We start from the raw sequence: 24461 nt of genomic DNA, 5'->3' as shown, positions 1-24461 counted from the left end.
CCCATTCCTTTTTTGACCAGTGCTCCGTGAATGCTATTTTATTGACAGCTTTTCTGACAGACATGAGCCAACATTTACTGAAAGATATACAGCAGATTTTCTTTTAATTTAAATTCAGCGGCCAATCGTGGCAACACGAACTATTACAAAAATACACTGCATTGTACTAAAGTGTTTTTATAATGTATATTTGACTTATTGTCAATTAAAACTCAACTGATTTTTAAGTGTTTTTTCACAAACAAAATTAAACGAATAGAATTTATGTTCCATTGTTATTTTTGCTTTTTTTTCAGAGGTGCTATAGGCATGTCTGTTTATGTCTTTATACGGTCATTTACCTCTGTCAGACACATCTAAACCAGTGTGGTCTGAAAACCGGGATATATATGGTCAAATGGGCCAGTTAATCTTCTTGGATAAGTTCTATTATTTGTTTTCCGTGAGTTATGTTATGGTTTTAAAAGCCTGCCCATATGCCCAGTGTTGACAAGTCATTCCAAATTCCTCTCCTGTAAAGTTATGATATAGGATTTGGCATCACAAGCTCATTTTGGAGACAAAGACTAAATGAGAAAGCCTAGAAGCATTTCAAAACTTGATGGACACAAATTATGCAGCACTCCAAACTCCCTTTGTGTTCCTTAATTGGAATTATAATGGAGGTTTTCCTTTACGAGCAGAGGCATTTTCTTAAAGTGGAACTTTACAGTTATTCAAAATGGATATTAGCAAAAACACTCAATGCTTCCCTCCAGAGCTCCCTGCTTTCATTAATGGAGAAGGAATACATTAAGTATATTTTCTCTCTCCTTGAAACCACAAGCTTGCATCAGCTTTGCCTTAAAAATATGTACCTATGCTTTTACAGACAATACTAACCCATATAATGAGACAGCGTGTCTCCACAGACCTTTTGTACTTCCCTAATTTTGGAAATAAGCATAAAACCTTGTTGACAAGTCAGAAGCTCATGCACAAAGCAAGACCTTTCAAAAAATTGCTTGAAGCACTGGCTTTAGAATTAAATCCAAATTCCACAGAGCTTTTTTGCATTACATGTGCAAATCATTTCGTCTGTTTCACTGGTGGAAGGCAGCATCCATTTGTATTTGGTGAAATGATTGCATTATTTACTGTATGGGTATTCCTAAATAGGGTGGTAACTCAGGGTCACGCAAGTGAGGAAACGCAGCATGAGACTTTTAAAAAATGCTTCTTGGCATTTTAGACTTGCAGAAGGGAAAAAGACTGGAAAAGTATGATAACACACACACCGCGACTGGGATGCAAAACCGCAAAATGGTAAGGACGTGTACATGATTTAGCTTGGTGAGTCGCTTAAATGCCTAAAACGCAAAATGCGTTTGTGGTATGAATACCAATCTTATTCATGATAAACAGTGCTGAATGCGGAGTACCAGAGGCCACGGTGAGAATGTAAATTTTCTTCCTTCCTAGATTTCCTACAAAGCGGTGAGCTCCTTTGACCCTGAACTGGACCTCTCCAACCAGAGTGGGAAGGTTGTGAAGCTGGGTAACGAGACCACCCACATGTTCACAGGCCTTTACCCGGGATCTACGTATTCCTTCACCCTGCGCGCTAGCACAGCCAAGGGCTATGGCCCCCCTGTCATCACCCAGTTCACCACCAAGATTTCAGGTCAGTGGGGTCAACAGCAAGACCTGTTACAGTGTGGACGATGCCAAACGAGCAGTGTACTGCTTATTGCTTCTAGAGGTCTTATGTCAAAATGTGTGAAAGCAAAATGTTATTTCCTTTCACTCAAACAAACTTGGATTGTTGTGTACTTTGCATGTACTCTTATATTTTGTAGTTCTTTTTTTGTTCTAATTTTTGAAAACTGATGCTTTTTTAATGTTTCATTTTGCAAATTGCCCAATTTAATAATTTATTTTCAAAAGCAAGCAAAATGCTGACAATTGCAAAAGCAGCATCTGATATAATGTAAATGTATATAAGCCAAGCTGATATAAAAACAGTCCCTACAGACATTAATGGTTGACTGTTTAAAATTACCGTTGTATGATATTGAAATAAAATGTTGCAAACATATTAAAACAGTTAAAAATGTAACACAACCTCATATACAGTATAATTGCTGTTATGCATGAAGGTACCGCGTGTATGAGGTTGTGTCATTCAGTGTGTCACAGGGTCAACTTCGTGCTCGTTGGTTTATTGCCAGGCTCGTGAAAGAAATGGATGCCTTTTAGTCAGGAGATTGATGGGAAACTGAGGTGCTAATCTACAGTGGGGCAAAAAAGTATTTAGTCAGCCACCGATTGTGCAAGTTCCCCCACTTAAAATGATGACAGAGGTCAGTAATTTGCACCAGAGGTACACTTCAACTGTGAGAGACAGAATGTGAAAAAAAAAATCCATGAATTCACATGGTAGGATTTGTAAAGAATTTATTCGTAAATTAGGGTGGAAAATAAGTATTTGGTCACCTCAAACAAGGAAGATCTCTGGCTCTCACAGACCTGTAACGTCTTCTGTAAGAAGCTTTTCTGTCCCCCACTCGTTACCTGTATGAATGGCACCTGTTTGAACTCATCATCTGTATAAAAGACACCTGTCCACAGCCTCAAACAGTCAGACTCCAAACTCCGCCATGGCCAAGACCAAAGAGCTTTCGAAGGACACCAGGAAAAGTATTGTAGACCTGCACCAGACTGGGAAGAGTGAATCTACAATAGGCAAGCAGCTTGGTGTGAAAAAATCAACTGTGGGAGCAATCATCAGAAAATGGAAGACATACAAGACCACTGATAATCTCCCTCGATCTGGGGCTCCACGCAACATCTCATCCCGTGGGGTCAAAATGATCATGAGAACGGTGAGCAAAGATCCCAGAACCACACGGGGGGACCTGGTGAATGACCTGCAGAGAGCTGGGACCAAAGTAACAAAGGTCACCATCAGTAACACACTACAACGGCAGGGAATCAAATCCCGCAGTGCCAGACGTGTTCCGCTGCTGAAGCCAGTGCATGTCCAGGCCCGTCTGAAGTTTGCCAGAGAGCACATGGATGATACAGCAGAGGATTGGGAGAATGTCATGTGGTCAGATGAAACCAAAGTAGAACTTTTTGGTATAAACTCAACTCGTCGTGTTTGGAGGAAGAAGAATACTGAGTTGCATCCCAAGAACACCATACCTACTGTGAAGCATGGGGGTGGAAACATCATGCTATGGGGCTGTTTTTCTGCCAAGGGGACAGGACGACTGATCCGTGTTAAGGACAGAATGAATGGGGCCATGTATCGTGAGATTTTGAGCCAAAACCTCCTTCCATCAGTGAGAACTTTGAAGATGAAACGAGGCTGGGTCTTCCAACATGACAATGATCCAAAACACACCGCCCGGGCAACAAAGGAGTGGCTCCGTAAGAAGCATTTGAAAGTCCTGGAGTGGCCTAGCCAGTCTCCAGACCTCAACCCCATAGAAAATCTGTGGCGGGAGTTGAAAGTCCGTGTTGCTCGGCGACAGCCCCAAAACATCACTGCTCTCGAGAAGATCTGCATGGAGGAATGGGCCAAAATACCAGCTACTGTGTGTGCAAACCTGGTAAAGACCTATAGTAAACGTTTGACCTCTGTTATTGCCAACAAAGGTTATGTTACAAAGTATTGAGTTGTATTTTTGTTATTGACCAAATACTTATTTTCCACCCTGATTTACGAATAAATTCTTTACAAATCCTACCATGTGGATTCATGGATTTTTTTTTTTCACATTCTGTCTCTCACAGTTGAAGTGTACCTCTGGTGCAAATTACTGACCTCTGTCATCATTTTAAGTGGGGGAACTTGCACAATCGGTGGCTGACTAAATACTTTTTTGCCCCACTGTACTTCTAAGTCAGGACTATAAATTTTTATTGTGTGGGTGCATAAGGTGAATGTGTTCACAATCTCTGGGGATGGATTATAGGACTTTATATTGTATATTCGTTGGTAAAAAATTGAACATTATACAAAATGGTTTTACATTGTGGTTTCAAAATGACTACATTATCTTGCATTTTATAGCCATGTAAAGCTAAATTTGTTACAGTTATACATTTATGTTGAATTTGTAGCAGGATTTATGCCTGATGAATGCATCTCCTATTATAATATTATATTGCATATTATATTATAAACTAAAACAAAACTTCTGCTTGGTTTCCTCTTTAGCTCCATCCATGCCAGCATATGACCAGGAGACCTCTCTGAACCAGACAGACAGCACAGTCACTGTGCTGCTTAAACCCGCACAGAGCAGAGGTGCCCCAGTCAGGTAGGCTCTCACAATAACACCCACAAGCACACAGTCAAAAAAAAAAGACAAAATGGCATATTAAAATATCATCAACAGCAAATAGCTATCAAAGAGCCTGTATTTATCAATGCCTCATCATGAAGGAAAGTTGCCAGGAAAATTCAGTACCTTACTTCATGTATCTGAGTTTGCTTGTTTGTGGATTTTGATCCTGTGAAAGAGAAGCACAGCCTTTGAAGATCAGAACAAAGCTGGGGTAGCCGAGCCTAGCTTCAGGATCTCTTCCCTTTGCACTTGTTTTATGTACCAGACTGCCCACCCGGAGTCATCACAGGCTTCCGGGGAAATGTAGGATTTTTGCCTGCTTGATGCAGCATTTATTAGTCATTGTTAAAGAAACGGTACAGTTGTTTTGTTCAAATACCAAAAAGTCATGATTAGGGTTTATGCAGGCCGCTGCAGGGTTCTGGCAGGAGTTCATCTCGCTTGTTCTTCTGTTATTTTCCAATTGTATTTGTTTGGTTGTATTAGTGTACCTCAGCTCTGGAAGCCGGGACAATCAATTAGCCTGGCTAAGTGCAAAATTAAAAAATAATCTCCCCACTGGCAGGAACAAGATATTAAATGTTAATTATTGAGCTTTGGATTCCAGGCAGGTGGATGTAGCTTTGCCTTAAACAGATGGGTGCAGTATTGGTCTTTCCATCTATCTGCTGAGCTCCTTCTTTAAATAGTTAGTACTGGCCAACTGTGTTGGGGGTGCACAGAATAATAAAACATCTGACTAGCAATGCCCAGGTAAGTTGCTTTGCCAGGCAGTACATCAAACACAACTGAACAGTGGGAAGCCAGAACAGGTTCTGTAAGAACAGGGGTAGGTTTGGGGTTGCTCACTGGATGCACGCACTGTCATGCACCCTTTAGAAGTATGTGGTGAATTAACATTCCAAGTTTTCCAAAGGAAGAACCTATTTTTTTATTTTTATTTTTTTTAGCACGGATTTATATTCTTGGCCAGTAACATATTGTGATTCCAGCCACCAGGACTGAGAGGAGTGAGTGGGAATGAACACTCGGGCTTGCTGTAAAACTCAATTTTACACCATCAACTCATCTGATTCCTTTAAAGATTACAGCCAGGAGATCTTTAGTCAGGCTTGTCAGCTCATGTTTTGCCGTATGTGCAGCTGCCCAGATTAATGCCCCAGCGCCAAACAGAGGGGTCTGAGCAAGAATGACAGAGTGATCACTTTTTAATTTTCTCCCAGGTACACTTCAGAAGGCCTTATGCAGGCTGCCATTCTTTCAGCTGAGTAATTACAAACCCCTAATTATAATTAACAGTGTGTTGTGAATTGGAGCTTCCATTCATTAGCATGCTGGACTCCTCTTTTTGTTTCCTGTTGGAAGGCATGTGCACCTCAGGAAAAGATGAAATGGATTGGGCTTTGGAGATAGCGACTTTAGTTTGAGACCCGTTCTGTTCTGAGCCACAACTGTGCAGTAATGCTTTAAAACTCGCACATTCAGTGCTTGTTAATTATTAAATACAGAGAAAATAGCGTGTTTTGATAGAGACGCTTAGTTTTAAGGATTATATATGTTTAATGAGTCTCAAGACAATCCATTAAAAAAATTCATCAGTAGAGTTCAGTACATGGCACAAATACACCTCAAAACTAATTGAGGAATCCTTTGATCACAGCAAAGCCTCTTCATGTCTAAACTTTAGAGGTTTTCAGGTACACGCTTCTATTCCCGCTTTCTCACTTCTCTTTAATCTCACAGGACGTAAAGGCCAGTGCACTGCCTGTTCTGCCTTCATGTGTGCGTCCAGTGCTTCGATAAATAAGAAATGCAAAAGAAAAGAGGTGGTGTAGGTTAGCAAACAGGGGAGATTATGATGCCGGTCCAAGACAAGATACTGGCAGGCTTTTGAAGGTGTTTTCCACCCCCAGCTCAAGTGACACACGATGCCTTTGAAATTTTAAGGTGACTTTAAAGTAGCTTCCATTCAGAGGAGTTGAGTTAGGCGGTCTTTTGGGATCTCCTGTCTGGACAGTAATGATAAATGTACTCATATGAGTCTCCCAGACTGAAAAAATAACAACCTCTCTAATCTCTTTTGGGTTAGAAGGGTGAGACGGCTAAGATGCGATTTAAAGTTAAGGTTCGTCGAAAGCTGCAAATATGTCCAAGCACCTGGAGAAACTGGAAGAATGGCCTGAAGTCATAAACTTCTGAACTTGGCTGATCCAGTCAGTCTGAGAGATTCTGTTAATCAAGGAGTTAAATTTCACACTATAGTTACTTATTTTTGCGCTACTGCTCATGTTGCAGGAGTAGCCATCTTTTCTAGAGTAGTGGGTGGCTCATTTTGAAATTGAACACTTTATGAAATCAGTTTTAAAGCCCCTGTGAAATAAGGATTTGACAAGGGAGAACACTGATCCACAGCACTACAGAGCAAAGCAGCACGGGGCTTGATTTGATAACGCAATCTTGCATGCTGATTGAGTTTAGGAGGTAATAGAGCTCCCGACATTTGAGTTTCTAACAGCAGATGTTTTGCTGTAATACAGGAAGGGGGAGCGCTCTGGAAGATCACACGATAGGTTAAAAAGGAAGACATAACAGACAACAAATGTCCATTTCACTTCAGCATCCTGCAGTCATGCTGACGTCAAATCATATTTCAGATGGATCTGGGCAGACGTTGTCACTGCTGAGGGAGGCAGTCGATTTTTCATTTGTGTAATTGCTAATCGGTATAACATTTCCAACTTGGAATTTGCTTCTAATCTCTGGGGATGACACACATAGCCGGGAACAATTTTTACCAGAGGGGACACTGTTTCTTTAAGAGGATTAGCGAACGGTCTATCAGTCATGTCGCGTTAAACTAATGTTTGCAATAGTCCCTCGTCAGGGCCAGAATACGCCTTCTCACACTGTAACATCAAAATAGATGTGTACATGTTGATGCAGACATAAGTGATTTGAGATGCTTTCCTTATCATTCATGCCACTAAATCAGTCCTCTCTTTCTGCCATATCCTTTGCCTTGAGCAAGCTTAAATGCATATGCATAAACAGAAAAATGTATAATATATACAAATTTCAGTTCCATATTAAAGTAGGCCGGGTTCCCATATAGTTTTTACCCTGTAGCATCAGATTTTCTTTACTTCACCACGGCCTGAAATCAGTTAAAGGATTTTCTACAGTACTAAAATAAGCACTAACTTTCTTTGATCACAGCAGAGCAAACGCTAATAGCTGTGCCTAAACATGACACAACTCAGCGCTTTTTACGATTTAATGGCAAATGTAATCTATGGCACTTTCTAATTTGTTTGCTTTATAGCTTTATGGACACCAGGGAAATATAAAAAGTAAGAAGACAGGGGTACAGAGGAAGGATGCTGGGTCAGGAGAAGTGTGTTACTTACAACCACTCTTAAATCAGACGTATACTGTAGAGCCAGCCGATTAGCATTAGAGTGAGAGAGACAGTGATTGAAATGCTCCCCATACCCCGTTCCCTCAACTACTCAAACTGCCCAGAGTTCTCCCTTTATCAGCCCACATGAAAAATAAATCAGAGTTTCAGGTCACAATCCAGTCGATTTCGCCATAATTGGTTGGCGTCACATGGCGACAGAGCTGAAATCTATCGGACAGCAAGGCTGGAGGAGGCCTAATTGGTGTCAGTTCAGGTTGCAGTGCTACACCAAGAATACAGGTCTGCCCTGCCGGCCATTCTGACAGACCACTTTTAACGGCTTATACCATTCATCTGGTACAGCTTTTCACTTCATCCTTCCTTCTCTCTGTCTTTCCATCTTCTGTCGGAGAGTAAATTTCAATGGCTTTGGCATTAAGCATCATTACGCTTGTGTTGAATACATTTGAGATGTCAGTCAATCCATCTGTGGCATTCTAAACTTTGAGGCAAAGATCAGCTGATTAGGTTGTGGTATCCAAAGGTCATGCCACTGTGAAATTACAGCATTTTTATGCTTTCCATGACTGGGGTTGTTGGTCTGTACACAGGCCACGCCAATTCTTAACTTTTTAAAGTACGTGGACTCAAAGAATTGGTTAGATTTTCATAGTAAATGTTTAAAGTTTGTTTATGACTTTGCAAAACAATTGTTGTTCTCAAGAATTCAAGAATTTTTACTTACTATAAAATTTCACACAAATGTCCTGAAACTTGAACTAAACTACTGTGCAAAAGTCTTGAACTGCACCTAATTTCTTTATATTTTGCTTCCACAGAGCAGGACTTCCTTGTAGTTTTTTTCCTAATTCCTTTTTTTTTTAATGGTTTTGTCCAATCCCTCTCCGTGATTTCTAAAGGTCTTTTAAAGTTTTTCATTGAACATTGGCTGGTGTTTCACTCATTTTTAGTCCAGCCCTCATACCTGATCATTTTTGGATAAATACTTTTCGGGGGGGTTAAAACCATCTAGCAAGTACTAAAAAGGATCCTAACTCAACGAATGAATGACAGTTGTCTACATGTAACAGACAACTTGGAAAAGAAACCATATAAAATGTTATATTTAGGTACTTTATCACAGAGAGCCTGATGGGGGAAAACATGTAGCTTGTTGCAATTGATTTAATGGAATCTACAAAAACTGCAAATCATAACTTACATTGACAGACTTAAAATGTCATTTTTTGCACTAATAAGGTGATTGCCAAAGAGCTATCAGCTGGCAATTTTTTTTTAATCCCAGCATGGTGTGCACTGTGTCCTTAAAAAGTTTGAGGAAACTGGAAAGTAGAAGACAAAACAAGTGACAGCCCTAAAACTTAATTTCCAGGAAAAAAAAAATTCAAATCCTTAAAAGACCTGACACAGGACCCGAGACATGGTTCTGACCTTCAGTTGATTCGTCTACTGTTCACCGTTCGTCAGAAAGGGCCTCAGTAGCAGGGTGGCTGTCAAGAAGCCATTCTCATGGAATGGAAATGGGGACAAAATGTTTGAGGTATACCAGATTGCACAATAACTGGACTGACAATAAGTGGCAACATGTCTTACGGAGTAATGAATCCAAAATTGGCATTTTTGGGTTAAATTATTATCAATATGCATGGGGGAGGTCAGGGGAATGAGGTACAACACAGAGTGTCTACAGTCATCTGTAAAACATGGCAGAGATGCATTTCAGCCAATGGTTTGGGGGATCTTGTCAAAACTGATGGAATTATGAAAGCAGAAAAATACCATCAAATTTTCATCTACTGTGCAATACCATCTGGAAATCCACTGATTAGCAAAGCCTTAATATTTCAGCTGGCAATGATCCCAAACACAATTTCAATGCAATAAAAGCATACCTTGATAGAAAAACACAGAGCATGGATCTCAACAGTATTGAAGCAGTGTGGGATCATCTTGACAGAGAACACAACAAAAGGCAGCCAACATCCAAAGAAACATTTCAACTGTCCTTCAAGAAGCCTGAAGGACTACTTGAAGAAATGACAGGAAAGCTTGCCTTTGAAAATCCAGGCCGTGTAGAAGAATAAAGATGGTCATACCAAAAATTGACTTTCAAGTTTGTTAGGATTAGACAAACTTTTGTCCTTTGCCTATACTGTAATTCCATTTATGCTTGCACCTGTACCAATAAGTCATTGCACCCATTTCTCATTTGTCTGGAAAAAAGTGGAAAAAAGAAGGCTGGCCCTAAATTTTGCACAGTACTGTAAGTTAATATGATAAAATTGCAGTACTGCAACATTGACTACTTGTAGCTTTCATACTCTTTCCTGTCACTTTGGGATTTTAGTTGATCAAGTACAAAGAGAAGCGGACGTATCCTTTAATATGTCAATTAAGCATTCAAAATGAGCATATATTAATATTATACCCCCCTTTTTTTTTTTCTTTTTTTTTTTTAAAGTACTTGGAGTACGTGGGCATTTTGCTTTAAGTGATTATACTTTAGTAAATGATTTGAAGGCCCCTTCTATCATCAATGTGAATGCAAGTTTCTTGCAATTCCCCCAATTGGTATATCAAGAGAGACATGAGCTACAAAGGATTTTTGTTCTTGCTACCAGAGCCATAGTTGTTCATCTGTTGTAGTTTTTTCGGTGCTCATTCATGTCATGCCAAATCAAGTAAATGACTAAATCACTCTGGTCTGTCAAAATGATTCATGATGTAAATTGTGAACTCAGCATGAGGTCACAAGGTGTCAGCTGCTCAAGGGCATATTTACATGCTTGCACTAATTACAGAAAAAAGGTTTTTAGAACAACGTGTATTTTTGCCACCATTAAACTCATGAGTCAGTTTTGCATTTAAGCCGTTGCAGTGAAAATGGTATAGTAAGTGTTCTACTTTAAATATTTTATAGCAGGAGAGCAGTTTAGCACTGACACTCTTTTAAGTAAAACCAGTAAAGGAGGTTTTATTGTCTCCATCAGTTACAGAGAAGAACAAAACTGTTTTATTAAATTGCAAATGTATTGTGCGCTAGATTTCGGTTTCTTGGTGCTGTAAATATTCTGTGGAGAAGAAGCACTGAATTAGATTTCCACATTACAAGAGTTTTTACCCTTGGAACCTCATAGCCTTTGGCACTTGGTATTTTGCCTGAGGAAAGGAAACCAGTTCTATTCATACTGTGCCTGTCATTAAGTCGTAGCACAGCTGCATCATCATATCATAAGGAGCCACCCAGGGAGAGCCAGCGCTAGTTTTTTGTTTCACTGTCTGCAGATTGATTTGGAATATAAAGTACTAATATGAGCGAGCTGAGAATCAGTGTACATGCTACAGCAAATATTTACTGTGAGTATGTGTTTTATTTCTCCAAAGGAAATATGCAGACGTGCAGTCCTTCATGGGTTATGTCTTTAAAAACAGATAGTTATCCATCTTACTTGATGAGTAATGTGACTGACAGCAGAGATAATTAGAGATTAAATTAATTATATTTAAAACTTCATCGTCCTATTATAGTTCAAATCAAATCGACAGTGTTCTGGCTGAGGCTTCCATGAAGTCTAATCATTTATTTCTCTGCTGTTCTGCAACTACTTAAGTGGCTCCCGTGTACCGTCTCCACCTGCCCTTTGACCTCTGCTCTCAATAGGGGACAGTAATTAAAGCCTGATTTCTCCTGCAGACTCTCAGCAGGATTAAATATTTCATCACCTCCCAACCCAGTGCTAAATAGGAGAGCTCCAAGGAATTGGGACACACCCACTAAGAGCAGAGGGGGATTTTCTAATGACACAGCAAGCATCTTATGATAAACTATAGGGTTAAAGAGCACATGCTGTACACACAAAGGGGATACTTAATCATCCAGTACCAACCGCGGGGAACAATTGATCATCTCCAGGGCTGTTTGTACTGCAACTGCACAGCTTAAGAGTACAACCACAACAGTGCAGCTATTTTTCTTTAAAAGATATTTCTTTCCACTTGTTGTAATAATCTAGGCTAAGGAACATGTTCAGGGTCACCAAAGCTTTACACCTCGGTAGGCACTAATATTTCTTATGGCACAATGCAACTGAATAGATAAATTAAATTCACTGTTAGATGGTTATGAAGGCTTCAGGATGATTGTATTTTTCATATAGCCTTTTTAGTTAGAAACTCTTTTTAAAAAAGGCAGATTAGTAATTTATCATTTTCTTATCTCAAATTCTAATCAATTAATATTTCATCTAGTATTGTAAGTTTATGCTTGGTTAGAAAGCTGTATCCAAAGACTGCAGTGCCTTGCATAACACTAACTGCTAATTAGATAGTAACACATACATTAAAACATAGCCCTATTATTTCAGATGCATTAAAAGGGTTCTGAAACGCACTGACACTATACAAATGCTAATGAAGTCCTGTTCAGCGACTCAAATAAAGCTGCATATCAAGTTCACTCTATCTACAGTGTTGCTACTTTCTCATGGTAACCTTGGATAACTGATCAGTGGTTTTACACAGTGGGATTCCTAGACTTCCAGTATAGAGGGGGCAATGAATGCCTTTCAAGCACTGCAAATGTTGACTTCAAAATAGTCTAATTAAATTCTAAATGAAGTCAGATGGCAGACAAAGCAGGTAAAATGAAGAAGGCAAGGAAGATTTGTGCTACCAGATATAAACACATCATATGGATATAGTTTACATGTCTTCAGGTATAAAATGGGCTCTTAGTTCTTGCACCAACATACTGTGCGTATACTCTGTCCTCGTTTACAGTGGTTTCTAGATTCTGTGTGAATTGTTAAGTGTTTACGTCCATTGTTTTCTGCATTGCAGTCTTCAGTCATAGCTTTCATCACCAGCCTTCAGTGGAATAACACATGTGTTAAATTGCCTGTATGATGGTCCTTGCAGGAGAGCATGTACAGTAAGGAAAAAACCCCACAAACTCTAGAAAACAGTGTGGGACTCGTGGTCCTGTTTAAACAATAGGCAAACGATTTATTTATGTATTTATAAACACGATGCAGTTGCGAATAAAAGCTCTTAAACCAGCTCCGCAAAACTAGAGCTCCACCATATTTCATTCATTTCTGAACTCCTTCATTCATAGAGCACACAAACTTTGCTCCATCGTCTGTGATAATGCGTTGTTGGTTCTTTAGCTCTTTTGCAAATGGATCACTAGTTCCCAATCATGGCTGGTTATTCTGCGTGGCAGCTGTAAACAGACTTTGTCACTCAGCGACTCAATGGATTTAACAGGAGGTCCACTTCAGATGCGCGATGCATACTAACATGAACGTCTATAAGACAGTCAGTCTCCCCCTCAGGCTAAGTGGCCGGCTCGGAGACAATGTCATCCCTGTCAGAGTCACAGAGGGCTGCAGGTTTGATCTAGCTAAACACAAGACTTGGATGGAGAGGAAATGGAAAGAGCCGTTAACCTTTTCATTTGCTGAATAATGAAAAGGCAAATAAATGTCCCGTGCCACCGCTCATTTCTGTTGGCCGGTATTTTTCAGTCTTTTATGTTGACTTCACTTTTAAGAAGGGATTTATATAAATAGAGTTCTTATTTAGTCGAGAAAAACAAGTAATTTATTGCTGTAGCCTTTACACAGCGGGCAGACAATCAATTAGTTGTAAATATGCTTTAATGCATTTGTAATTTATTAAATAACATTAATGGTATTGTTACTCAGTGTATAGCTGATTGCCCACATGTAAATGCATGTTGTGCTCACTAGTTTTACACTACATCACTAATTAATAATAATTGTAATGATAATCATAGTCATAATCATATTTATAGTAATATATCTATATATATATTCATAAATGGCATATTAAGGAGGACTAATGTTATATGAACTAAGTCCTCGCTAATACTGTAACTTACTGATACCTTAATGCTTAATAGTGTGACATTATAAAGTGCTATTAATGCATTTAAGTAAAAGGGAATGTATACATATCTGACAGACATTGCAAAACCAGTGTAATATTAGTTTTAATCCAACAGAAGTTCTATTTAAATAACTTGTTATATAATTAAAGTTAGAGAGGATAAGAACTTGGTTTGCATTACATAAATCTCTTATTTCTTGTCTAAATGAGTAATGAGTAATTTCTGGAGACTCAGTTCGCTCTGAGATTTGGAGCTTTGCAGCATGCATGTTTGTGGCTTTCATAAAGAGACAATTTTTACACTTTATAAAGCAAACTGGCAAAGCAGAAAACTGTCTGTATTGCCAGTTGAATTCTACAAGAGCCTGCTTGGCCCAGTGGAGTATGTTAATTTTGTTTGTCCTGCATTTTCAGTGCGTACCAGGTGGTGGTGGAGGAGGAACGTCCACGCAGAGCACGAGGGACGGCAGAAATTTTGCGCTGCTACCCAGTTCCCATTCACTTCCAGAACGCCACGCTTCTTAATTCACAGTACTACTTCACTGCTCAGTTCCCTGCTGCTGGCATCCATTCGCCCCAGCCCTTTACTGTGGGGGACAACAAGACCTACAATGGGTACTGGAATGCCCCTCTGCTGCCACAGAAGAGCTACAGTATATATTACCAGGCGGTCAGCACAGCCAATGGGGTGGGTGGCTGTCATTTCTTATTATTTTATACAGCATTTTCTGCACTATAGCTAAACCATGGCTCTAAATTGAACTTGACTGGCAGTTAAACGTAATCAAGTCCTGTAATGACGACAATAACGTGCCTGTGTTTGTGTATTTCCATCTTACCAACAGCAACTAGATTTTTACATCGTGGTGTTACTACTTTAAGGTTGGGATGAGAATTAATCAAATATTAGTTTTCAATAGTGTATACAGTAGTTACCTAAAAATTACTGTTTTTGTTAACCTAAAATTAGTCAATCATACACTTTATGAAAAAAGTGTCACAAGAGTTTCTCAGCCATACAAACCTGAAGAAACATGAAGGTCCGTTAGCACAATTTTTGTGCTGATGTTAATATTTGGACCTTTGCAGTTACTGAGTCTATGGAGCACTGGCAACTTTTACTTACTATCCTCCTCAGCGCTCTGTAATCCCTCTGTAATTTTACACGGTCTCCCTCTTTGTAGGGTTGTTAAGTTGTTGAGGTTCTTTCTTTAACACTTTTACTTTAAAATTTAAAGCTGGTTGTAAAATATCTTGGAGGGAAAAATATAATAAATGGACTTGCTGCAAAAGGGTCTGAATTAAATTTGAAATGACCCATTCCTTGAGAAATGTATATAAAGACAGACTGCGTGGCTAGATACTTGATTTTATACCACTGTGCCAATGGGACTGAAAGCACCTGAATTCAGAGATTAAGAGGGTGTAGCTCAATATTGGCCTATATTGTGTATCTACAGTAGGATCTATGGGCTATGATGTTGCCATATTTCCACAGTAGTTCAGAACAAGCAAACCAAACACTGGCTTAGAATGGGACTTTTGCATTTCTCTCATTTTTAGCTACCACCATAGGTTTTCCCGAATGCTTTGAAGTAAAGGTGGAAGGTGAAGTGAGAGGTATTCAGATGGATTTGCAAGTTGAAGCTATGCTGCTTGAGTACTGAATACTTTTACTACCTCCTCCGACCAAAGAATGACTGAAATGAAATAAAAATTCGAACTTGTGAAATTCTTTCTCCATTTGAAGCCTTTATGCGACACAGTGCCCTGCCTTGTCTCAGTGCACGCACAATACTCTTAAAGGACGCACAAACACAACTAAACGCTAAAGACAATATAACGATCACTGCCTAGGTGATTCAAAGGAATTAAGGTACTAAGCATAGTAACTGCTCACGTTGGCAAGCACATGCATGGCAACCTTGCCATTTCACACAGCTTCTGATAGGTGCTGCAGTACTCTTGTGAGTTTACTAACGACACTTTGTGTAGTCTTAATGGTCCGCAGCAGGGTCAGGCTTGGAATGCAGAGCTCTGTGTCGTGACATGCCTCCCTCCATTCCTGTGGCCCTCTTCTCCTGCCTTTTGCTATGGAGCTCTATGCCAAATACCAGACAACTCTTTGATCAACAGCATTTAAGAGCGGCAGTTGTCCCAGTGGCAGTTAAGTGTGAGAGACAGGGAACAACAATAGGGGCTACCAATCGTACAGGTCGCAGCCTCTGTCATCAAGTGGCATTTGGCAGGGCTCTCCCTCGATGGAGCCGCAGCAGACAGCTCAATGGCAACTTCAAGAGCCTTGCCGATTGTGGTCCTGAATGAGAATCACCATAAACAGTCTCCTTGAGAAACACCAGCGTGTCTTTAAGGAGGCAATACAAATAGCATGTGAGCCTGGGCTGAATCCAGTTAGAAAGTTTTGCTCTTGAGAGTAAAGCACTGGCAGTCTGAAACCTTCCAGGGTGAATCAGTGAGTCGGATGTATTGTCTGACGGCGCTCTTCTTTGAACAAACAAAATGAAAGCGTCTGTGTTGATACAGCATAGAGCTCTGTCTCCGTAATGGAGACATCTCTGACATCATTTTTACATTTAATGTTTTGATTCACAGTGGGCAAATGCACTCTCTTTTATTAAGCCTTCACTGTCAATAGATGGTCCTAGAAGCCTTTATTAATGTCTGATGATTTTGGTATGATTTGTTTGGGCCTTTTAAACAAAATTAGCACTTAGAGAAGGTGTGCGCCATCCATACCTAGAATTTTTTTCAGCCTTCTGTTCAAATAAAAATCAAATGTGACTTGCAATGTTGCCTTTAATGAAATAACCATCTGACGGCTTAAAAGCCACAGTAATGGGAATGCACATGCACACAGGATCACATCTTTCTTTCTTCTCCTTATTATGCCTCTCATGGCCTCCCTCCCATGTGGGTTCATTGCTCATTGGACAGTTTGGCCGGGACAACACAGGGACACAGCACTCATGTCTTTTGTGCTGTATTACTCATTGCCTCCCTGTTCGTCTCATGTCCCTTTTCTTGTAAACCAGAATATTGTTGACAACAAATTTCACTGCCAACAGCGAGAGCAGTGTTTTCAATTTCTTTTTCTTTTTTTTTTAATGTTGTTGAAGGCTGTTGTCAGAGCTGGAACTTCATTACATATTCAGAAAGTCTCCCTGACGTGTCATTTTTGGAGCTCTGCATGCTGGGTTGGTGTCGCTTGTCACAGGGCTCTGGTTTCTCCACAGTGGCTGACCACCTTGAGCCGCAAGCTGCCGACAGATCGCTGTTGGCTGACAAATCAGCAGCTCAGCACCAGTAATCTGTGCTGTGGGCCCTCTCGCTTAACTGCGTTTTGTGTCACAGTCATTGAGCTCAACAGATGATAGGGGACAGCATGGAACTGGCCTTGCTGTTTTGTTGTAACTATGGGTTCTTACATAGGTGTTGTTGCTGCTGTAAGTCTGTCTTTGTGTGTGCGTCTCATAATAACCTATTTCCCCATCTCTTTTCCTACTTTTTATTTATCTCTTGGTACAGGAAACCAAAATCGACTGTGTGCGAGTTGCCACTAAAGGTAGGACTAGATCGGTTTGTGTGAATAGAGATGTTTACGACATGTACTTCCTAACGTCTCTTGCATTTGAATTCTGGGAACTAACAGAATTAACGTGTGTTTTTTTTTCTTTCTAAATGACAACAAAAGTGTGAGATGAGACAAAATTGTGTGATAAATGTAGTCAATTTATCGATTGAAGCGTGTTTTCCGTGACTTGGAGGCAGCCTGCGTGCCCACGGAGGTCTGTAGGTACTTAGCTATGCTGCCTCAACGTCCTGCTCCACACATTAGGGGTGATGAAGTCTAAGCACCATTGATCTGGGAGCAGAATTGATAAGGCCAGAGGGAGCCGTAGTCACACTCTGCTGTGGGCCGTGGGAGGTCCTGTCACACGCCCTGACAGTCTCTTATATTGTGTAGTTTGCATGCAGCCCTGCTATAGATTTCTTGGTGGAGTTCCAGATGTCTCCATCTACATGGCTCAATAGGCAAAAGCCAAAGAGTTCATGGGCTGTGGAATTTTATCACCTGTAGAAATATGCTTTAGTGCCCTACATTAGACTCATAAAGATATTACAGATATTAACCTTTGTGAAATTATTGCTTCTGCAGACTTGGTGGAACAAACTAAAAAAATCCCTGCTGTTACTGCTATTTAGTGTCTTTCTTGGAGGTGTTGCATGATGATGGGACTTGTGTTCAGTGTGGCCTGTTTCTCTTTCTTTGTCTCTTTTTACTGCATGCCCTCCTGGATCCACTGACTATACACAGCCGCCATACTCGTGACTCAGCTCACAACCCCGTACATCCGCATCGTCCCAGCGCCCGGTGACAACCAACTAACAGGTCCGTTATTCTCTCCACAGCTTGGTAGTAGCGCTCTGGATTTGAATTCATGGGTGGGGGCACTCATGATTCCCTCAACAGGAGGGGGGGGGGCAACAAGTGGAATGTTGCATGTGTGCATTTTTTTGTTTATCGTCTTACAATTTGCATAAAGTCATTATGATTAAATCAAAGACTTGACGACGTTGCCTTCTACCTTCATCTCCTCAGAATTACTGGACATTAAAGGCCCGTTTGAGGTGCGATTGTCATTTGATGTGTCAATGTTGGGAGATTTTTGACAGGAGTTAATCCCCTTTCATGAATATTTCTCATTATTTCTGGGAGATTAAGGGAGAGTCGGTGCTGGTTGTTGCAGCTGTGACAACTGCAAACACACAAAAGGAAGCTCAAGTGAAACTATTTAAATTCTGCTCAGTTTTTTACTTGTTGGTGCACAAATCGCCCAAGTTCACTGACAGCACAGAGTTGCGGTAGGGTGACGCACAGCCCCCGCGGCTCTATCGAGGATTTGTCACTGACGGCGAGATTAGCCTCTAACGGTATATTGGTACAAAATCAGCTCCATCAATCCAGACATGATGATGTCACCCGTCTTGAAATCCTCCACAGCCCGGGCCTTAAAATTGTATATTTTTAAATAAAGGCACTTGGTGGCTGTTGATAACGACACACCAGAGGAAGAACAATATGTCACAGCCGGCCCGGGATGGATATTTAACTTTTTGATAGGAAGAGAAAATGGCAATTCTGGAGAGAGAAGGAAGCTCACTCTAAGATATTTGACATAACAATTTGTCATTCTAAATTTACCTCTGGTGACAAGGAATAATGGTGTTGTTGAGGTGGACAGTTGTGATTCTGGCAGCATTGCCTTCTGAGTGCTTCTTATCACTTCTCAAGGAACAGATGCTGTTAAAAACAAGCTGTTTTCTCCCACATCTTCCTCTCTCTTTGTGCCTCTCGTTGTTGGCTATCTCCTTTCAGGCTAATATTTAATGTTTTTGTTATTTCAGTCATTTTTATCTTCTTGGGCATTATCTTTCCCGCCCTGCGTCTTACATTTTTCTACAGCCCAGCAACCATTTGCCTCAAATGTGATTAACCAAGGGTAAAGATGGTATGCACTTATCTCTCTCAGTGCAGCTTGATCCACAGAGCGCTGATGTCCACTAAGGGCAGAGCTAGAGGTGGTCTTTAGGACAATAGGGAGTCACTTGCTGTTAGGATTAGCATTAGTCTTTGTTTGTACTAATATTTATGGTCCTTGGAATATTGGTGCACTGATTCCACACTGTCAAATCAGTGAGAAGATATACTGAATATATAGATTAGTACTTGGGTATTGGCTTAATGTGGCACAACATAAAATGGTCACGAGATGTGCTCGAATCTGTGCTCCATTTGTTTGACTCTTATCCATCACTGTGTTTTTCAGGAGCAGCCACTCATAAGCCTGATGCAGTGGAGCCCGAGAAGCAAACTGACCACACCGTAAAGATCGCAGGGGTCATCGCCGGTATCCTCCTCTTTGTCATCATCTTCTTAGGAGTGGTGCTGCTCATGAAGAAAAGGTAAGCTTTTTTTTTCGTCCCCCTCCCCCCTTTTAGTTTTTGAATGACTATTTCAGATTTGTGGAAGTGGCTGAACTTACTTGCAGAGCACCAACAAATAAGTAGTTTCAGTTTCATCAGTTTGTATATTTTTCCCTCAAACAGTAGCATTGTCAGTGTCGTAGTAAATAATTAATTTGATTATGTTGATACGCCCCATTAAGGCTGTTTACAGCCATGAGATACAGTGTGCCATGAAAAATTAATCCGTTTCCACGGCACCCTCAAACAAATGTGCAGCGCCTCAGTGACACTGGGATGGGAAAGAAATATGTTTTTGAGTGCCGTGGTACGGAGAGAGGCGTGAAGGAGATAAGAAAGAAAATGTGATGAAAGGCTCAAAATCAAAGAGGATGGCCGTATAACTGAAGGCTAAGTTTACATTAGCCCCGGACCCAATACTGGAGAGAGGTCTTCTGTACATATCCCAGCAATCAGGGGAGCTAAAGCTCAGCAAATATCAACCCCCTTTTGTCCACGGCGAGGCTTAAAATAATACAGTGCCAGTTTCTGCAGAGATTTCTTCATTCCCAAGTAAAACTTATTGTGCGTTGCATATAATTTGTCCTTTTGATATGAAATTGCATGTCTCGAATTCAAGTCTAAAGGTCAGCACATTAGATCAAGTAGATGTAGCTGAGTGGGAAGACATAGTTATGCACTGATATAATCACTGTGTTTCATGTTTATTTTTGACGGTAATATAAGATTCTTCATACAGCAGGGCCTTTCTGCGTAGCACAGCAATCAGTGGGTGGGTGTGAAAATCGGCACACAGTAATGGAATTGTTTTCAATTAGCCTTAATCAAACCGGAGATGGAGATGACTTCATTGGTTGAATTTTGTGTAATTTACCGTTATCAACAGGGAATCAGAGTTGTGTTTAGACATTCAAACGTCTCATTAAGTTTCAACCTTGGAGGTCAGATATGGTAATTTTTTTTATAGGTGTATCAAATTATGTGTTCATAAAAGGGGGTTTTGGTACTGTACTGAGACCCCTTACCAAAGCATGACATGACTCCAAGCGATCACCTTTGCCCTCACGATCACTAGTTTACCTCCACGTATGCCACCATATCTGATTTTGTTCATTTCTTCTCTTTTTTCAAACATTAATATATTTTTACTTTTTCTTTCCTTTTCATTCCATCCCCTCCCCTCCTCCACTGCTTAAATCCTACCACCACCCCACTCGGCAGAAGAACCTATCACTCCTACACTTACTACCTGTAAGTAACCACTTTGTGTAATGTTAGTGCCATGCTTCTCACCCACACACTGTTTCCCATGCATGCAAAGAGCCATGTCATCCTCCTCCTGCCCAGAGCTATTACAGAGGCCCAACTGTAATCTCTGCTGGAGGAACGGAGGACGCCACTCCAATGCATCTCCACACGATGAACAGATCACAATGTATGTCACATTGGCTCAACTTCTGATGAAAAGAAGAAAGACACGCCTACACCCCCACAAAATAAACCTGCCACAGAGATGTTATTGCAGACGTAGTTTCTGCCAGATTTATAAGGAGTTTGTTTATCAAATGATGATGAACTTAACTGCCTTAATGATTGTACTGCTGCCGAACTCATCTTGTGAAAGAGAAGAAAAAAAAAAATCAATCCAGCACCACTGTTTTTTTTTTTTTTGTTTTTTTTTTTTATTGAGTGTGAATTTTTCATTTGCCTCAAATGATTTCGTCTCTGTTGACTTGTCAAAGCTAGATTTCTTTTTCTTTTTCTTTTCTTTTTTTTGAAGTGCTTATCGCAGTGCATCTACACTTCAGTTGTGCCCAGAACTTCAATGAGCTAGTCCAAATATTTCACTTTTTCTAAACTTTTATATACTCTTCAGATGCAATTGATAACTCTGAGCCTGATTAACCACACTTGTAGTTTAATTACCCACAAATTTTGAACATCGCTAACATGTTGACTTTATCGATTTGGCTCCATGTGCATGTGATAATTTGTAGTATTCTTTACCCCCCACACCATCCTGTCACACTTTCATCAAATCATCTCAAATTTCTCATGCTTTTTCTCCCCCCCTTTTTTTTTTTTTTCTTTTTTATCCAGCATGGTTTTTGGACCTTTTTTTATTTTGCGCAACCATCCCATTGATTCTATGGTGATGGTGGAGTTGTGTCTTTAGCTAACAAGATGCTTGCATCACTACAAAAAAAGCTGATGTGATCATAGAATATCTCTCTATTCTATTTCAATGTCTCCGACATCACAAAACAATAACTGAAGCGCGCCTTTATGCGCTCTTAATGTAACAGATGATTCCACATCACACTGCTGAATGGTAAAGAAGCTTATTCTGCAGCTCTGCTTTCCCTGCTGTAGCTCATAGGCTCCCTCTGTAGTCTTTGTGATGGATGCCGACTAATCTGTCTTGAGATGACTGTGATCAGAGAAGAGAATGGAGGCTGCCTCGCATCAAAGAAAATCTCAGAATACACCTGGAGATAATACAACCCTGAATACTCCGAGTGTCACTCATTTTAGATCACAGCTGTCTAGAATGGAAAGCCCCAATGACTTAGAAGAGTAGTGCCTTCAAAGCTGAGCGCACACATCGGCCAAAGCTAAGCAAGAAAATATTGGTTGCTGTGAAATCATCAAAATAGCAGTTTTGTATTCTTGGTATTTTATTGTTACTTACACGTGTTCTTCTCTTGGTTTGATGCACATTTTTAAAAGGAGGAGAATTTTATCAAAACAGCCGATTCCTTGCCAAAAAAAATGTCAATGCAGTTCTTCAAGAAGCGTACAACAGAAGCACGTACAATGATTCATTGAAATGCTTCAATTAATCATTTTACATCAGAAATTTAGGATTTATTAGCAAATTTTGGTGATAGTGGTTTCATAGTGATGCACTTTATTGTGTTTGCTCTGATTGGCAGGTTCCAGGTCACTTAAATTAACACATTCCACCAGTTTACTGGATGTGTTCAGAAGACAGCCCATGTTAAAAGCTTTTGGAAAATCCCTTCAAATAGGCATTTTTTTCCCTTAGTGTTGATTTCTGTGGCAGTGAGGTGATAGTGGAATGCCAAATGTTGTGACTCCCCTCTAAAAGTGTCAAGATAACAACATGATATGAGGCTAGTAAAGAAGGATTAATGGTCCCCTTGAGAAAATGTGCTGTATATGCTGCAATATAGGCATACATAACACTAGAGGAAAAAGTTTTTTAATATAGATACAGAGAGAAAGAAAGACAGGTATACTTTTTTTTTTTTTTTTTTTCCCCCCCCCCATATTTTAACTCTTTCGCAGGTTCATTGTAACAAGTACATCGCCTCTGCACAACTGCTACAATGAAACATCTACAACGCTGCGAAGGCCTCAGAACATTTTCTTACAGAATGCATATTTATTCTTCAGTTGCTAAAGAATATAATACACATTCAGAAAGTAATATTCACATGACAAAAAAATTAATGATTTGACTAACTTTTTAGTTTTTTGTTAACATATGTTATCGAAAGGTATAATAGGTCATCAGTTAAATGCATAAGGATTTTAAACACTAGGCCTTTACTATGTGATGTGTGTGATGCAGCTGTGGGCAATGAGTAGCTGGTATTTAAAATGGAAAATATTTGAATCGATAGTACGGCTCCCAGTCTGCCCCCCTCCTGTGTATACCTTTCGTGTCATATGTCAGCGAAGCTAGAATGGAACAAAGCATTTCCCATGAGGGAAGTGCATATTCATGTCAGCTAATTGGGAAGAACTCTTAATTATTAATTTTTTTCCTGGAGTTATGTGAAAGCTGAAAGGTTGCATCTCACTGCTGAGGTGTTGTGTAGGGAGGCTTTATACGCCTCAAGCAGTCTAAGCCCAGCTAACAAACAAATATAACTCATATGCTCAATATTTCCAAGGTTTCTATTGTCAACTTAATAAAAGACTGCATTTTTAGACAACCTCCACTTGAGCAGTCTCTGAAATTCTGAAGTCTGCTATGAGCTTGCAACACCTCTACAATTGATGAAAACCATTAATGCTCTCATGCATTCATCAAAGTCTTTTAAAGGCATGAGAGCGTACTGCACTCGCCAAAATATGCACTTTAGGTATATTGCCAGAGGTGGCTGGGAGGGCTAACACGCAGCACATCAATCACAGTGCTCATTAGCAATGCGGTTACATGTGTGATCAAATATATGACCGTTCTTTAAACAAGTGGTCATACCGGCCGCTGTGGCTGCTGCTGGTGGGGACAGTTGAGATCAATTGGCGTGGTGCAATGAGGGTGGTTGGGTGTTGTTACACTGAGCATGTAACATGTGAAACTTAACGTGTCTCTTTACACTTCTTCATCAAAGAAAAAAGCAAATGACTGTTTTTAAACAATTAAAAAAGAAAGATATAAGTTTTATCTTTGTTACTATACAAATATATTACAATATATCAGTTTAATGTGCCAAACCAATGATAATCTTTAACTAAATATAACATCAAATACTGTGTTGGCGCTTAAATTTCAAAATCCACCTCACAAGCTGCACAGCCTGCCCTTTAGTTTTGTTTGCATAAAGCATTTATATTATTTTTTTTAATGTTGCTGCAATTATTTTATGACAGATTTTATAGTTTAAAATTTGATTAAATATTGTATCCAACTGTAATTCCCCTCAGTTCTACAACAGTCTGCACCAAACGGCACAGCTCCAACAACAAAAATACTGATAATATGTTAATCTATCAATGATAATAGATGCATAGTGACTGTTTATTGTTGG

The 24461-nt window shown here is 39.9% G+C and overlaps 1 protein-coding gene across 2 annotated transcripts in view; it reads left to right on the top strand.

Annotated features, from left to right (window-relative positions):
* LOC146613138 (receptor-type tyrosine-protein phosphatase mu) overlaps nucleotides 1-24461 on the top strand; it is a 164447-nt gene that overhangs the window by 91325 nt on the left and 48661 nt on the right. For both annotated transcript variants that reach the window (XM_085378523.1, XM_085378522.1), the window contains exons 10-16: nucleotides 1462-1663; nucleotides 4208-4310; nucleotides 14086-14359; nucleotides 17218-17254; nucleotides 18008-18082; nucleotides 19521-19656; nucleotides 20899-20928. In XM_085378523.1, the coding sequence (XP_085234649.1) occupies nucleotides 1462-1663; nucleotides 4208-4310; nucleotides 14086-14359; nucleotides 17218-17254; nucleotides 18008-18082; nucleotides 19521-19656; nucleotides 20899-20928 (857 nt within the window). The remainder of the gene's footprint in view (nucleotides 1-1461; nucleotides 1664-4207; nucleotides 4311-14085; nucleotides 14360-17217; nucleotides 17255-18007; nucleotides 18083-19520; nucleotides 19657-20898; nucleotides 20929-24461) is intronic.

The sequence above is a fragment of the Diplotaxodon limnothrissa genome, linkage group LG18 (genome assembly GCF_057381915.1).
Source record: "Diplotaxodon limnothrissa isolate DT_005_m linkage group LG18, D_limnothrissa_male_GT1.1, whole genome shotgun sequence".
Classification (NCBI taxonomy): domain Eukaryota; kingdom Metazoa; phylum Chordata; class Actinopteri; order Cichliformes; family Cichlidae; genus Diplotaxodon; species Diplotaxodon limnothrissa.
Note: the sequence above shows the minus strand (reverse complement) of the source record. Positions and strands in the feature narration are given on the sequence as shown.